General features: G+C 40.0%; 2 protein-coding genes across 4 annotated transcripts in view; one reads left to right on the forward strand and one right to left on the reverse strand.

Moving 5' to 3' along the window:
- The window catches only part of LOC110838765 (facilitated trehalose transporter Tret1-2 homolog), an 84,479-nt gene that overhangs the window by 50,415 nt on the left and 19,457 nt on the right, over positions 1–14,607 (forward strand). Inside the window, exon 1 of one of the 3 annotated variants that reach the window (XM_022082433.2) lies at positions 3,167–3,465. The exons of 1 other annotated variant lie outside the window; for it this stretch is intronic. The gene's annotated coding sequence lies outside the window, so the exon portion shown is untranslated. Of the gene's footprint in view, positions 1–3,166; positions 3,466–13,925; positions 14,141–14,607 lie in introns of those variants that run through there. One more of the 3 variants, XM_022082424.2, reaches the window with a different exon arrangement.
- LOC110839017 (uncharacterized) overlaps positions 1–14,607 on the reverse strand; it is a 52,242-nt gene that overhangs the window by 31,736 nt on the left and 5,899 nt on the right. The window contains exons 9-18 of the mRNA XM_087340133.1: positions 9,978–10,005; positions 8,919–9,096; positions 7,670–7,863; positions 7,001–7,300; positions 6,696–6,829; positions 4,354–4,527; positions 3,941–4,170; positions 2,959–3,170; positions 1,583–1,866; positions 744–938 (exon numbers count right to left, since the gene is read on the reverse strand). Of these exons, the coding sequence (XP_087196259.1) occupies positions 744–938; positions 1,583–1,866; positions 2,959–3,170; positions 3,941–4,170; positions 4,354–4,527; positions 6,696–6,829; positions 7,001–7,300; positions 7,670–7,863; positions 8,919–9,096; positions 9,978–10,005 (1,929 nt within the window). The remainder of the gene's footprint in view (positions 1–743; positions 939–1,582; positions 1,867–2,958; positions 3,171–3,940; positions 4,171–4,353; positions 4,528–6,695; positions 6,830–7,000; positions 7,301–7,669; positions 7,864–8,918; positions 9,097–9,977; positions 10,006–14,607) is intronic.

A 14,607-nucleotide genomic window follows, 5' to 3' on the forward strand; every position in this document is an offset into this window, starting at 1 on the left:
GCCCCATGTTATTTGAAGCTTCCCCGCGATGACGCCCTGATGATGGAGGCAGCTGCAAGTGGATCAGAAATGAAAGAATACGGCAGGTGAGAGATGGATCTAAGAAAAATATGATATGAGTGTGTTTTAATTTGGGGCCCCGTGAGTGGCCCTTGGGAGCATGGTAATTACCATGTGGGCCTTATAAAAGGTTTTGGGTTTTTTTAAACAGATGAGCTGCTGTCAGCATGTACTCCTTGTAGTTGTCCCATTGGACCGGAGCTTTTCTGAATTATAAATAGGCTGTGGGATATTTATATCAGGAAATGCTGTGGAGCTGTGTTCTTCCTTGGTGCGATATGTCTAGAGATTTTACCACTTTCTTCGGCTCGGGCCTTCATTAGGTTCTATGTTCCAAGAATTCTTCGTGGACCTTGCGTGGGAATGGACCTCCCGGTTTGTCTTCTTATGGAACACCTGCATGAAGTACACGGGTCTATAACTTACTAGAAACCATTAAATAAACAGATATGATATGCTGAGGGCATCCGATCTCGAGCCGAGATTTGGACCTAGGATCTACTGAATACGAAACCGAAGTTCTAATTATACGGCCGCTACATTCGGCCACTTCATGCTTCATGCCTGTTACAGAATTTGCGAATCCGGTTAATTTCTGAGTCTAGGTTATGGAAATGGCGTTATTTTTTATTTTAAAATGAAAACATTTTAAATATCCCATTAATAATCATAAAATAAAATACCTGTCATAGTGAAGTCGCTCGATGACGAGAATCGAAACTGACGCAAAGAGTCCGAAGACAAGTAGAAAGAACGCGAAGGAGATGGTCTCTATCTCGACACTGACAACGTCCCTCGTCAGAACGCACCTGGGCTTAGCTGGCCGCCATTCTTGCCATTTGTACTTCATGAGGCCCCTCTCCCGCACCTGTTGGAAGCTGTTGGCATGAGCAGTTATGATTATGATTAGTTATGTTATGATTAGTAAAACGTCATTAACTAAGCATAAAGTAAGGTTCGTTTGTCATATTCAGAATGGTCTTAATAAACAAGGTAGTGTTTATCACCAGAAGAACTGAAAGAGACCGAGGAGGTTCTTGCCTACTGGACGAGAGCGTAAATTCCACGAAACAAGTTTTATACTAAATACTATAAGAAGGTTTTATAAAAGTGCAGAAAAACTTACTATTCTTGACTCTTTACCAGATTGCAGGACAGTATTATAAAGGTGGTTAAAAATTGATTCGAAAATGTGGCAGAGTTAAAATGTTTGGTAACTACAGTAAGAATGAAAAGCGTATTAAGTGTGTCATTTGGCTTTCCGGTCTTCTATCTAAAAAGCTAAATACACAGAATGTCCACAAATTAGCGAACAGTTTCAAAGGCGTGTAATTATCATTTATAACACAAACTAAAAACTTACGTGCTAGTCGCACAACATTCGACATTTGTATAGACTAAAAATCTGTGCATTAGAAAAGTAGCCTTTATGAGTCATTATCGGAACTCCCTGTTGCCACTCCGAATGCACAATGGTGTTTACCCAAAGAAAGTTTTTGCACCTTACATCCAGAGTACTAACCCCAAAGCCAATAGTTTCTTATATGGTGATCCCTTCTGCACAAGGGCAAACGTAGGTCCAACCATCGATGTGAAGAGTGGAATTTCGGTCAGGGCGCACTTCTCGGAGTCTGTGAAGGTACTGTCGATGTGAGGGTAGGCTTCAATCTGCTCGACTTGGAAAACAAACGGTTCATTCTTCATCTTCTTAACGCCGATGTCCACTCGATATGTATTCGGATATGATTGTGTAGGAGGGAAGACCTTCTTTCTGTACAGCTGCTGCACCAGAGGGTCAGTAGTTTGCTGAAATGACGATTGATTCACGTGTTAGTCTCGTTTACGTTATTGGGCTATGATGGTCGTGGCCTCTTTGAAGGTTCTATGTCGAATTTCAGCTGGAGAGACTGAAAACGTTTAGAGAGAATTACCGGCAACCTGTCCAGTTGAACTTGTATCCCTCGAATACAACTCTTGGTCGATATCTTTAAACAAACCTGCTTGTCTAACATATAGAGTAAACAAACCAACAACTATTAACACTATAATAGACACTATTGCCATACGCGTTTCGACCTCAAGAGGTCATCATCAGTGGCATCAGGGAAATTAATACATTTAGTCAAATGGTTCAAACTAGATTCAGAATTAAAAATGAAAAGGTATTTGACAAGATTTTTGATGTGACACTGCACTAGATGCCGTTATTCACAGGAGTAAAACTTGCACTTAGCTATTGATCCCGTTGTGCGGTGGCCGTAGCTGGCCTCGGCGAGCTGTAGTTAATACACTACACGGTATGCAAAGTTTTAAGACTGCTTGTTTAACGATCTTGTATCTAATAGAGCTTATAGCGTGCATTGACATGGCAAGAGGATTATTTTTGATAAGGATTTGAAAGGAAATGACTGTAGTCTGTTTTAAGATACTGTTCCGGAATTTATTCGAAGAGGTTGAGAATAACCACGAAAAATGTGAGCTAAGGTAGGCGGTACACACTGTATCAAGATTGCTGTGTTGTTGCGCCGTGTAGTTTGGTAGAAGTTTACCGATGTTGCTGCATCAGTATCAGGGTGATCGCCCTAAATAGGGTCTGTTATTACTTGTAACAAAAAATGAGTTATTGATTATGATAACGTATGGTGTTACCTGTTTTAGGGTTAAATCGCAGTTTTCGTAGATTGGCTCAGGATTAAACCAGATTAACTCAGGATTTTTATGAAAGATTCGGCTAGAATAGTCGGTGTAAACATCAAATATGGGACCTGAGAATACGAAGTAGAAGTACTGGTAACTCATGCGTTCAATAGGATGACTCAGGTAAACGGAGACAAAAGTTTGTGTCGAGCTGTGTTCGCATTGGCTACCGCTGTTATCGGCAGGTACAGGAAGTCGTACCTCAAATAATCCCCTGTTGTGACTGACATTCTCGTAGCCAACTTCAAGGTTGCAGTCGATCAGATTTTGAATGGTGCGGATCGTTTTTGCTGGCTCGGTTAGGAGGGAGGACACGATGCCTCCGCCATAGTAGTTGTTGAGTAGGACCACCTGCACCATCGCGAACAGCAGGACGATACGGAATGTCACCCACTTGGACTCCATCTCCGAACCTGTCAACACGTCGTGAAAATATATAAGGTCTACGACACTTTTTCATCGACAAATGATACCAGCAAAAATGATCTTATGTTAGGGGACTAAAGCTTTACTAGTTACTTATTTGTTCCTTTTCCTCCGGGGCGTAGGTTGATTTTTGTCTTAACTTTTCTGTATGTATTTTACCACAGCTGGAAATAGGCCTACCATTTTACAACTTAGAACCTTATTCATTTCTTAGTTATTTGTGACGACTATATAGTTCGTGTTGAACAGTGATCGACTATCGACTGCATTGAATCTTCCTAGGTAAGTCAACTGTGGTTACTTTTGTTGCTGTCGTTTACCATTGTTATTTGTGACATTATTTCATGCCCTCGTATGTAATTTCAAGTGGCGAAATTATGTGGGGGTGATAACGTCTCTGTGATTTTAATGCCTCTAAAAATGTTAAGTTTATGTAAACAGACATGTTTAGATGTGCTAGCGCCTAATGATTTAGTTGGACGTACCACAACTCAGTCGGTTAGTCGCCGAAGATTTGTGGGGTTTTTGGTGGACGAAATGGCACTGGAACGAGTGCCTCTTAAGTCATTCGTTTTCTCCTGTCAGTATCTTTCCACCGATGCTCTGTTTTTACCCATGTATTAACTGGGGGATGGACATAGGACCTGTTAGAGAACCAGTTCCATAGAAACATACTCTGACCCCATCGCAACGGTAACAGGTATTATAGTTGAAAAAGGCTGTTTAACCGGTCCGTGAATCGCATTGATAAATGAACCTTGCTCACTGACGGCTCCCACGGTGGCCAACATGGTTGCACTCCAAGAGCTCTCTACTGTGGTGGACTCGTCGGAATCGTAAGTTGACTCTAGCCAGGCGGACACCTTGAGGGTGACCAGGACCAACAGCCACGTGCCCAGAAAACACAACCACACTGTGGCAGTGAACGGCTGCAGCAAGGCGTTCCGGACAGCCGAAACCTTGGGGTGCCGGAACATGGCCGCTGTGCTACGTCACATTCATATTTTCAGTTCCAGTTTCCACAGATCTTACAAATTGCATCCAGTTTTAATGTAAATGACTATTAAATACTGCAATGTCCCCCTCGACTCTGTTCTTATGTGCTTTTTCACTTCTCTAACCAAGGGCTTGTGGTAATACGTAATGATGGTTACGGAGAATTGTACTTACTCGAAACTCCATGTTGGTGCCACGAAATCTGCAGCCGCTTCCCGAGTTCTGTAGAACAGGAGTGGGGATGGAGATAGTTTTGCATCGTTTCGCTGCATCATTCCAATCTGGCCTTGAAACGAACCGTTCTCGAAAGGGGCAAAGTTCGACGTATCGGTCAACAGCAAAGTCATACTGACACATACAGAATGGACATTTTTTAAATGCCTTCCATGTTGCATGAAAATAGAGGTTATTAACATTTTTCAGTTCGGACACCTGTAGCCTGTAGTTTTACGTAGTTTATAATGCACAATATATTAATTTAAATAGCCCTTTATTCTTTTAGTTGTACCATACATTAGTGCTTGCTGACAGCGTTCCGTGAACAAATTTATAAATAAAGTGAATTTAAAGAAATGGTTTTGTTGTAATAACAAATAATGCGTTTAAGTAAGGGAACTTGTCACTCTGCGTGAATTTTAAGTTTTGGAGTTCATTTTAAATCGAGTTTGAAAACGGGAATGGATCTGTATAGTTGCTACAGCATAAGAAATGTACATGGAAATGTACATGCAGATGGATCTAAACTGTCTGGGGGAATGGGCGGCTGAAAATCTTATGAAAATTAACCCAAGTAAAAGTAAAGCAGTTAGTTTCAAGAGAAGTCGGGTGAAGGAACCACTAAACTATTTGTTACGAGACCAAATAATTCCGGAAGTGAGCAGTTGTAAATACTTGGGAATACTCTTAAGCAGCGATTTAAGCTGGGCTGATCAAGTAAATTATACGGTGAAGAAAGCCTGGAAGGCACTTCATTTTACAATGCGTGTTCTCAAAAAGGGGAATAGTAACACTAAAAGTCTAGCCTACACATCACTAGTGCGTCCGATTCTGGAATATGGGGCGGCGTGCTGGGATCCTTACAGGGAGGGGCAGATAAATGCGTTAGAACGGGTGCAAAAGAAAGCATGTAAATTTGCATATCACAGGAGCGATTCGAACTGGGAAACCCTGGCACAGCGTAGAAAGATAGCACGTATATGTGCTCTCTTCAAAGCGTACACGGGACATCGGGCATGGAAGGCGATAGGTGACAGATTGCAAAGGCCATACTACCTGAGCAGGGTCGATCATGTTCGGAAAATTAGGAGCAGAAAGCAAAGAACAGATATCGGGAAATATTCCTTTGTAAATAGGACCATCCAACTCTGGAACCAGCTACCTGCTGAGGTTTTAGGGACTCTCTCCTGGAAACCAAGTACTTTTAGGAAGAAGGTTAGAAAAGTGATAAATGAGGTGAAGTGAAGGGAATACATGTGTGGGTGCAGTGAAGGGGGGTGAATTGGGGTGAGGATGGGAAGGCTTCATAAGTGTAGTGAAGTGAAGAGAAGGTCCTGATGAAACGTGTGATTCATTACTGTTACTGTCTTATGTCTAGTTGGTATTAATTTTTAAGTTATGTACTTTAGGTTATATGGTTTTGTAATATTATGAGTTGTTTTATTTTGAGTGTGGTGTGTTGTTTTGTTGTGTCTTATTGTTCTTGTTGTGCCTTATGTTTTTTGTGTCTTATTGTTTTGTTCTGGCTCATTGTTTTGTTGTGTCTTATGTCTTTTTGTCTTACTGTTTTGTTGTGTCTCATTGTTCTGTTGTTTCTTATTGTTTTTTGTGTCTTATTGTTTTGTTCTGTCTCATTGTTCTGTTGTTTCTTATTGTTTTTGTTGTCTTATGTTTTTTGTGTCTTATTGTTTTGTTCTGTCTCATTGTTCTGTTGTGTCTTATTGTTTTGTTGTGTCTTATTGTTTTTTGTGTCTTATTGTTCTGTTGTGTCTTATTGTTTTGTTGTGTCTTATTGTTTTTCGTGTCTTATTGTTTTGTTCTGTCTCATTGTTCTGTTGTTTCTTATTGTTTTTGTTGTCTTATGTTTTTGTGTCTTATTGTTTTGTTCTGTCTTATTGTTTTGTTGTGTCTTATTGTTTTGTGTCTTATTGTAGGACCACTGCCACCGGGTAAAAACCCATTTGCAGTCAAATAAATAATAATAATAATAATAATAATAATAAAATGCGAAACGGTGTTGGATGAAACGCAAAAATTTCACATTTGTCAGAATTGTTTATTAGGCCTATGTCATATAGAAATTCTTAACGTGTGATGTAGGTGTTCTATTTTTGCTCTGCAAAATTTTATGCTAGCTACGCCCCCCCCCCCCCCTCCCGCTTACACCTGGCTGCTTCGTATCGATTCTGTTATCCCCGTTCCCCTAGGAATACGCTATGCTATGTGCTGACAGCAGAACTGTATTTTTCTCGATAAGAAACATTTCTGCCCTAAGGACTAGTGTTAGAGGCTGCACTTACGTGAAGTTGAACTTCTCACCCAGCATGCAGAGCTGCGCGTAGCTGGCCTTCGTCATTATCGTTGTGAAGTTGCTCTCCTCGTGCGTTATAAGGTGTTCGTGTACGTCATCCACTGCCATGCTGTAGTTGTACACCTGTACCCCAGAATATATAAATAATAACGTAACGTATATAGCCTCAGTTCAGAATCAGCTAATGCTGGTATTTACAAGATTTAACGTCCTCCTCTTAGAGGTACGAGTGTGTGGACACCAATGTGTCCGGCCCAATGATACTTTATCGGCCACCATGTGAAGTCACTTTACCGCTATAGCTGTGTCGAAGTTCAGACAATGCAGGTTGCCTCTCCGCAGATATTTGGAGTTTGTTATATTGTAGACGAGCCCACCAATCTCGTCCCAGTGTCCTGCGGGAGTTCCTAAGATGGGCCATGTGAAATTGATCTTGTAAAGGTCATAAAGATTCACTCCATGTTGCGAGGAGTCCGGAGTTGCCCAAGTCACCTCACTGTCGACGTTGAGTTTGGCATACTTGATGTTCGTATAATGGTCATTACTCCAAAGAAGCCAGTGGTGTCTGCTGTTCAGGTAAAGCTGTTCACAACTCTGAAAACAGTTCAGACTGTTTGCAGGTTCTCAGTGACATGAATGCCGGGCGTCAGCAGTGGGATTCCTTCTCTGATATTTCTTTACCGATACAGCCGCAGTTTGGTATACTTGAATATTCTATTACCTACTGTTAGACACAAAATCGGCATATACATTCCAATACTTAAAACAGGAAGCATGTGCCGAAAGGAAGGGCTTTCATTGTCTGCAAGCTGAACGCGAATATCTCGGTAGTCTGCTGTTGCCATGGGAGCTGTGTTACATAATTTAATAATTTAGATTTTATGAAGATATAAAATTTTGTGCTGCTGACAAATACTGAACTCGAGTATGAATGAACGTACGAATTATAAATAAAATATTTACCTCATTAAAGATTTCTTTACTGGAGTCACAATCGAAGTCCATAAATATTCCAAACTTGTAATAATCTGCTGTATCAGCGCTCGGTTTCCATTTGGCATATGGATCTTCTTCTGGAAATGCTGAACCTTTTCGTTTACTTAAAACATTCCAAATATTTCCAGAAGACTGCAACGATTTTGCGAGCAAGATGGAATCTAGAATATGAAAGATATAACCATTGAAAGCCGTCTTATAAAATAGCGACCAGAAACAGTCACTCGTATATGTTGAAGCGCCCTTTGCTCTCATACTAATTAATATTTGTTAATCAACACAAGCAAATATCAATTGTAAGTAAACGGGGAGTGACTTGTAATCGCATTGCTGGTCGTAAGTTCTAATTACACTGTGTGCACCTCGGTCTCTACGATTTATCGTATTGAGTGATTCTGCCAAACATTCCTGGGAGTAAATTCTCAGGATTGAGGGATACAATGAAATCCCGGGGGCGGGAGGAACTTTCAGAGAGAGGTCAATCAATAAAAACCTCTAATGTACTTAATGACTTATATTACTTCACAGCATTTATTAATTATTCACATGTTGTAAATATGCTTGCATTATACATGATTAAAATTGCAGAAAAAATATAATACGGTGTGCGTAATAAATGACATTTCGGGATCTATCACTTGCAACTTTTTTCTTTGGTTTTTAAGGGCTCGTCCCTGTGACGTTCTAACATAGTTTCCACAAAAGAGTGCCGATATTGCATATTTAAATATTCACTAAATATGACATGGAAGGCCATAACAAATATGATTTAATTATTTTAATATCAGCTCTAGCTGTAGTTCGGCGTACATACAACCTGTCATATGAACTCCAACGTAGAGTACAAGATTTACCTGGACGTACGTGGCCCCGTTGGTAAGTCACGTTTTACTCATACGTGATACCCCAATTTTTGAGTGGAGAACATTGGTCTTCAGTACAAAGATGTTTCTCAGCGTTTTTGTTACGTATTTGTTATTTCCCGTTGCTACGCTGTTCGTAATATTTATTTCTCTTTTTGTTTATTACTGTCACTATTTTATGATCTCTTAAGCATCTGTCAGTGTCTACCGGGCTACACAGTGCAACATCCCAGTAGATAGCCATCTTTATACTCGTCGCCGTGAGAACCTGAAATATTTTATCTATTGGCATAATTTGGTTTTGGTGGCATTAAGCCTTCCTACTTTAAGAACAAAGGGTTATTGAAACCTACCGTGCGTTTTACATGCGAAGCTTCTAACCATTCGAACTCTTTTGTATGCGAAGAAATCTGTTGCTAATTCTATTACTGAACTGTCCAGACTGACAACCACTGAGTACTGAACAAAGAAGAGGGTAAAGAGCACGGTTATTACTTTAACTGCTACAAACATGCTCGCTCCTTCACTCAACTGTGAATGGTCTAGAAATATTTGTAATAAATGCCACTCTTCGCTTCATTTGAGGAAGTGTACAGCGTCTTATAGAAATGCGATGAACATTAGAATTTCATTGCTCAATCTGGAACTGACGTTGCATGTCAAGAACAATATTTACTGGAAGATTTAAAATTGTAAAGGAATAGCCATTAGTAGAAGGCTAGTTTTATAAGCACGGTATATTTACATTTTATATATCTCGACAGGACGTATTTCTAAAACGGTTTCTATCATAATTTTTCTTATTCTTACTAATGCAAGATGAATAGTACGACAGAGTACAGAAGTGCTTTAATGGAAACCTAAGTATTGCCTTTTGGATGTGTGTTGGACCTATGTAGGCCTATACATAATGAATGGCCAATACGTATGATCTCAGTTTTTCACGGCGGTGAGTATCCTGGGTTGTTGCTCCGTGTAGTCTGGTAGAAGATGATCATCGCCCTGATGATGGGGGCAGCAAGGACCTCTTAAAATTCGGTAAACTTCTACCAGACTACACGACGCGAGAACCCAGAAGACAGCCATCTTCAGTGGTCAGTACCTTTAAAAAATTTTGCTATATAGCCGCGCATAATTTATTATAGACTCTAGTGCTGGTAGATTTCAGGCTCTGACGGTTACAGTTATGAAGACCGCTTGGCTTGTCTTCTGAGATGTTGCATAATGCACCCTGCTAGATATTGACCGACATTTTAGAGAACAATGAGTGACTGATGATGGAAGCAGTAACCAGTCAGTGACTATCAGACTGCACGGTGCAACATCCCAAAAGAGCCGTCTTCATACTCGCCTCCGTGAGAACATGAAATAGCACAATAGTGACAAAGCATCTTGTTTTAAATCATTTTTACCTTCGTGAATTCTACTAGAGGCACTACGCTAAAAGCAAGTGATTTTATTATTCATTAAAAATTTACGTGCCCAATAAACGAACTGGAAGTTGAATAGACCAGGGCGCTTGTCGTTCCGAAGGGTCTGGAATTTGTCTTTGTTTTCACTATTAATTACAGCAAAAGCTTTTGCTGCTCGCAACAGTAATTTTGTCCCCAGACTGAAATATTGAAACTTTATTTTGTATTCTTTTTGACGTATTACATTTGTTGTGGTCGTCACGCAACTTCCAGCTGACGTCTCCCATAACTCTAAGAATCCTCTTTTCAAACATTGTCTCCGACTTCCAACGCAGAATGTCGTGTCCTTGAGAACGCAGTTGTTCATTAATATCTCTTCCTCCCTTATGTAATTGACTGTTCACTGTATCGGTTATCATCGAATAATATGGTGCAGGGGTCGGCATTTGTTCAGAATCGAACAATCCCAGGTTGCAAATTCGCAATTACTGATGTTTTTGTCATTTGTATTGAAGAGAATGCTAGGCTAGTATTTTAAAATGGACCACAGTTTTATACTTTACGCCGTTTACAATCTTTCTCCGGTTTTGCGCACTGTAATATATTCAATTAAAAATCATGATTGAAGTTTCTATATTAGTTGGTCTAGCGTTTAGAGGGTCAACACATCTTACAGTGAAATATAGACTGAATTTTACGTTCTAACTCTGTACTCCCATTTATTCTGTTCTTATGTTTCACATACACTATTACTGTTGTCGTATGTCTCATAGACAAATAGAATACTTTCTCATACCATACGAGCAATTAAATATTAAGGAATCGCATGGAAGTCTTGTCTTTGTTGGGTAGGAAGGTAGACAGGTATGTTCCTGTGACATTCCACTATAAATATCCATTCACTGTCCTTATGTTTAATGTAATGTAGACTGTACATTGTAACAGTGTTATATGTTGAAAGAATTGTTCACTCAGACTGTTTAGTCACGACGTTACATGTCTGTGTTATTACACGGACCATCGGCACTTGTTAAGGAAAGGTACATAGGATATTCCTGTGTTTTTAAATATTAGGTCACGGTTCATTTTGCGTGTTGGGAGATCTTTTGCAGCAGCTGCACAGTTACAAGGAAAACACGCATTCTCTAAAGCAGTGGTATTCAACCTGGGGTAAGCGTACCCCCGGGGGTACTGGGGATATCTTAGGGGGTACGTGAAATTTTAAAAAATATATATATATATTATTTTATGATAAACACTGAATAATCAGTAATGTAATTTATTGAATTATTTTAGATGTAGATTATATACTATATATAACTTAAATTATACACCAACAACTTTGGGGGTACAAAGTTGAAGAGAAATTATATCTGGGGGTACGCGAACAAAAAAGGTTGAATACGACTGCTCTAAAGTATTGCCTTCTTTCAGCATTGCCTAACTTCTGGGTTGTAGCGCCGTGTAGTCTGGTAGAAGTTTACCGACGTTTCCGACGTCCTTGCTGCCTCCGTCGTCAGGTCGATGACGGAGGCAGCAAGTAGTACACGTCTCTGAAATCCAGAATAAGACAGCCATCTTCGTATTTAGCGTCGTGAGAACCTCAGGCCCTACTTAATGCCTTTTCCAGTTAAATATAATTGTAAATATTTTCATTTAACTTTCTTCACTATTAAATTTCTTAAAATTGTTTTATATAGGTAAATTTATTTGCATTGTGGTCTCCTGGATTATGACGCAAGATAGAAGCGGTAAGTTCCTCATAAAATTGTATGACGTCATAAATCAGAACACAGTAAAATATCTACATATTCAATTCAAGTCGGAATTAAAAAGAGAACATTCAGTGTGTTTTGTGTACATGTTTGGTATTTCGTGGTTGGCCTTGAAACGGATTATGAACTATTTCGTATACGCGGCTGTAATGCAGTACAGCCGAGCTGATATACCTGTTGCAAGAAAACGGGACCCACAGTATTCGCCGTGCCGGTACGGCAACTTCTCAGACAGTTATGTGTGGCGCATTGTATCCATGAAAGTTAAGGTAATTGCACGAATTTGTGCTATTCACACAAAGAAAATGAAACGTTTACGTGAAATACACAGTACCGTTTAAAACGCAGATCTTAATTACTACACATGAACCCCCTCCACGAATAAAACTATGAAACCATTCGCAATATTGAATCCTTGCAGCCGTATTCCGTTGTTCCATCTTATTTAAGGGTCTCCTTTTTAGAATCCATTGACTTTCTTTCATTAAAGCTGACCAGACTCTGGACCTCATCTTTAGCCACGTGTATCCAGTCCTCTCTTTGACACTTATTTTAAGATCCTTATTAATGCAAAGATGGGTGGATAGGCAACAGTTTGGTCTCTGTAGTTTGTAAAAATAGACTTGAATCTGCAATAAAATGAGTGGCAATGTGAATGCGGTATGTAAAATGGCAGAGAATTTATTCATAATATAATGTCACACCATGCTGGAGCACGCCTTAAAATTTCTGTCATTTTCTTTGGTTTAGCTTACTGTGAACCGAAAGTGAATTCATAATTCCCCCTGTCCCCTTTCTGGCAGTGAATCTGAGCAGGCCGACGCGGCCGAATTCCCTCTTCTGTCAGGAAACAAACGCCAGTGTCTAGTTCCATTTAACGCGGCGCCGTCAGTTATTATATAGCCTTAGTCCTATGATGACTTTTGGCTTATTTAAGGACGCTTTCAGTAGCTCATTATAAAGTATCGAATAGTATTTTTTTGTTTGATAATCACATTAGTCCATACTATATTTCTTCACAGCAAATGAAACGTTTATGAAAGCTGTTTTAATCGTAAGATTTTGTGACAGTATTTGGACAATAAGCTAGTACCATTGTTTGAAATAACATATCCATATTTATTACATGAAGGAAGCAGATTATATAAATCATCTACATTTAAATAAGATTTGAGGTTTTCACAGCGGTGAGTATGAAGATTCCTGTCTTCTGGGTTGTTGCGCTGTGTAGTCTGGTTGAAGTTCACCAACGTTTCAGAGGTCATACTGCCTCCATCATCAGGGCGATGAGTATGAAGATTTCTGTCTTCTGGGTTGTTGCGCCGTGTAGTCTGGTCGATGTTTACCAACGTTTCAGAGGCCTCCATCATCAGGGCTAAAAATAGAGGCAGTATGACCTCTGAAACGTTGGTGACATCGACCAGACTACACGGCGCAACAACTCAGAAGACAGAAATCTTCATACTCACCGCTGTGAAAACCTCATCGCCCTGATGACGGAGGCAGTATGACCTCTGAAACGTTGGTTAACATCTACCAGACTACACAGCGCAACAACCCAGGAGACAGAAATCTCCATCTAAATTTCAGGCTCGAAATAACTCAAAGTTGCATTGTTGCAGAAGACGAAATACGTTTTGAAGTCGAGTTGCATGTCTTGTTATTTCTGTTGTGATTCAGTGTTGCGTTCTTGTACATTGTAAACATAGTTAGTGCAGCTATCTACTCATCTTTCTTCTTCCAGAAGCACCTGGAAAAAAAACATACACTCCAAGGTAGAGGTCATTCTGTAAAAGGAAACGCAAATAATTCGTGAACTAAAGTTGTAGTTACTAAACGTTTGTCGCCCCATACACTTTTCTGTGTGGCTGACGGTTGTCGGGGTAATTAAAAAGGGGGACGTTTATGCTGTGTTTATAAAATAACCCGTTGGACCGATGTTGATGTCTGATGATGTATTTGTTCGTCTGCCCCTCCTGTTGTACGTTGCTTATAAGAAAGCGTCAAAAGTTGGTATGCATGAATTGACAATCCAAGGCAATAACATTGCGAACGCGCCTCGTACTATAACTGGCCGGACGTTGTTTTGATGTCCTTACGCCCACTCTGCGTCTATTCGTGATATCTAACATGTTTATGATTATGTACTTGAGTTGTTCTTTTAATGAGGACTGTGGAATCTCTTCAAGGAAGGAAGCGATGATTATTGTGGAGTCTCTTCAAGGAAGAAGACCAGATTTATTATTAGCGTGTACTCTCTAAAAGGAGGGACGCAATAAAGATATTTGGAGTTCGACACAATTGTTACTTTCTTGTGTGTTCGATCCCCGTTAGCGACCGAGTCCCCTGAGCTAGCTGAGCAAACCGAACGTATGGTGGACGGTTATAGTAAGTATATATATCCATGTATGATTTGAGGTTTTCACAGCGGTGAGTATGAAGACAGAAATCTTTATATAGTATATCCAGATGGCGCTGAACTGCACGTAGTCTTCATGTAGCGTCTAATATTTTTGTCTGCTTGGAATGTCTAGACACGTTTTGGGAAGGCTGCTGAGTATGATATTTAATTGAAATTTGGCAGCAGTTCTGTAGTTGATTAAGACACATGACGAGGCTTCAGTTTATTTCTGCAACTTCCTCGCAGAATCTCTTAAAAGCGTAATCTGAGTGCGGTTCGGTTGTCTGGCCAACTGGGGATTAACCAGTCGCTCTAACCCATGGCCAGAATTACTTTCGCTTGGATTATAAACATATCCTACACTTTCTAAATTTTCGTTAAGAACACGGGATTTGTAGGACTCTGGGGGTTCAGTTTTTTTAATTCACCACTTCGGCTTTGGGGGTGACTCAAC

Source organism: Zootermopsis nevadensis, unplaced genomic scaffold (assembly GCF_977971745.1).
Source record: "Zootermopsis nevadensis isolate Lab colony 2312 unplaced genomic scaffold, Znev_1.0 Znev_ptg000061l, whole genome shotgun sequence".
In the NCBI taxonomy this organism is placed as follows: domain Eukaryota; kingdom Metazoa; phylum Arthropoda; class Insecta; order Blattodea; family Termopsidae; genus Zootermopsis; species Zootermopsis nevadensis.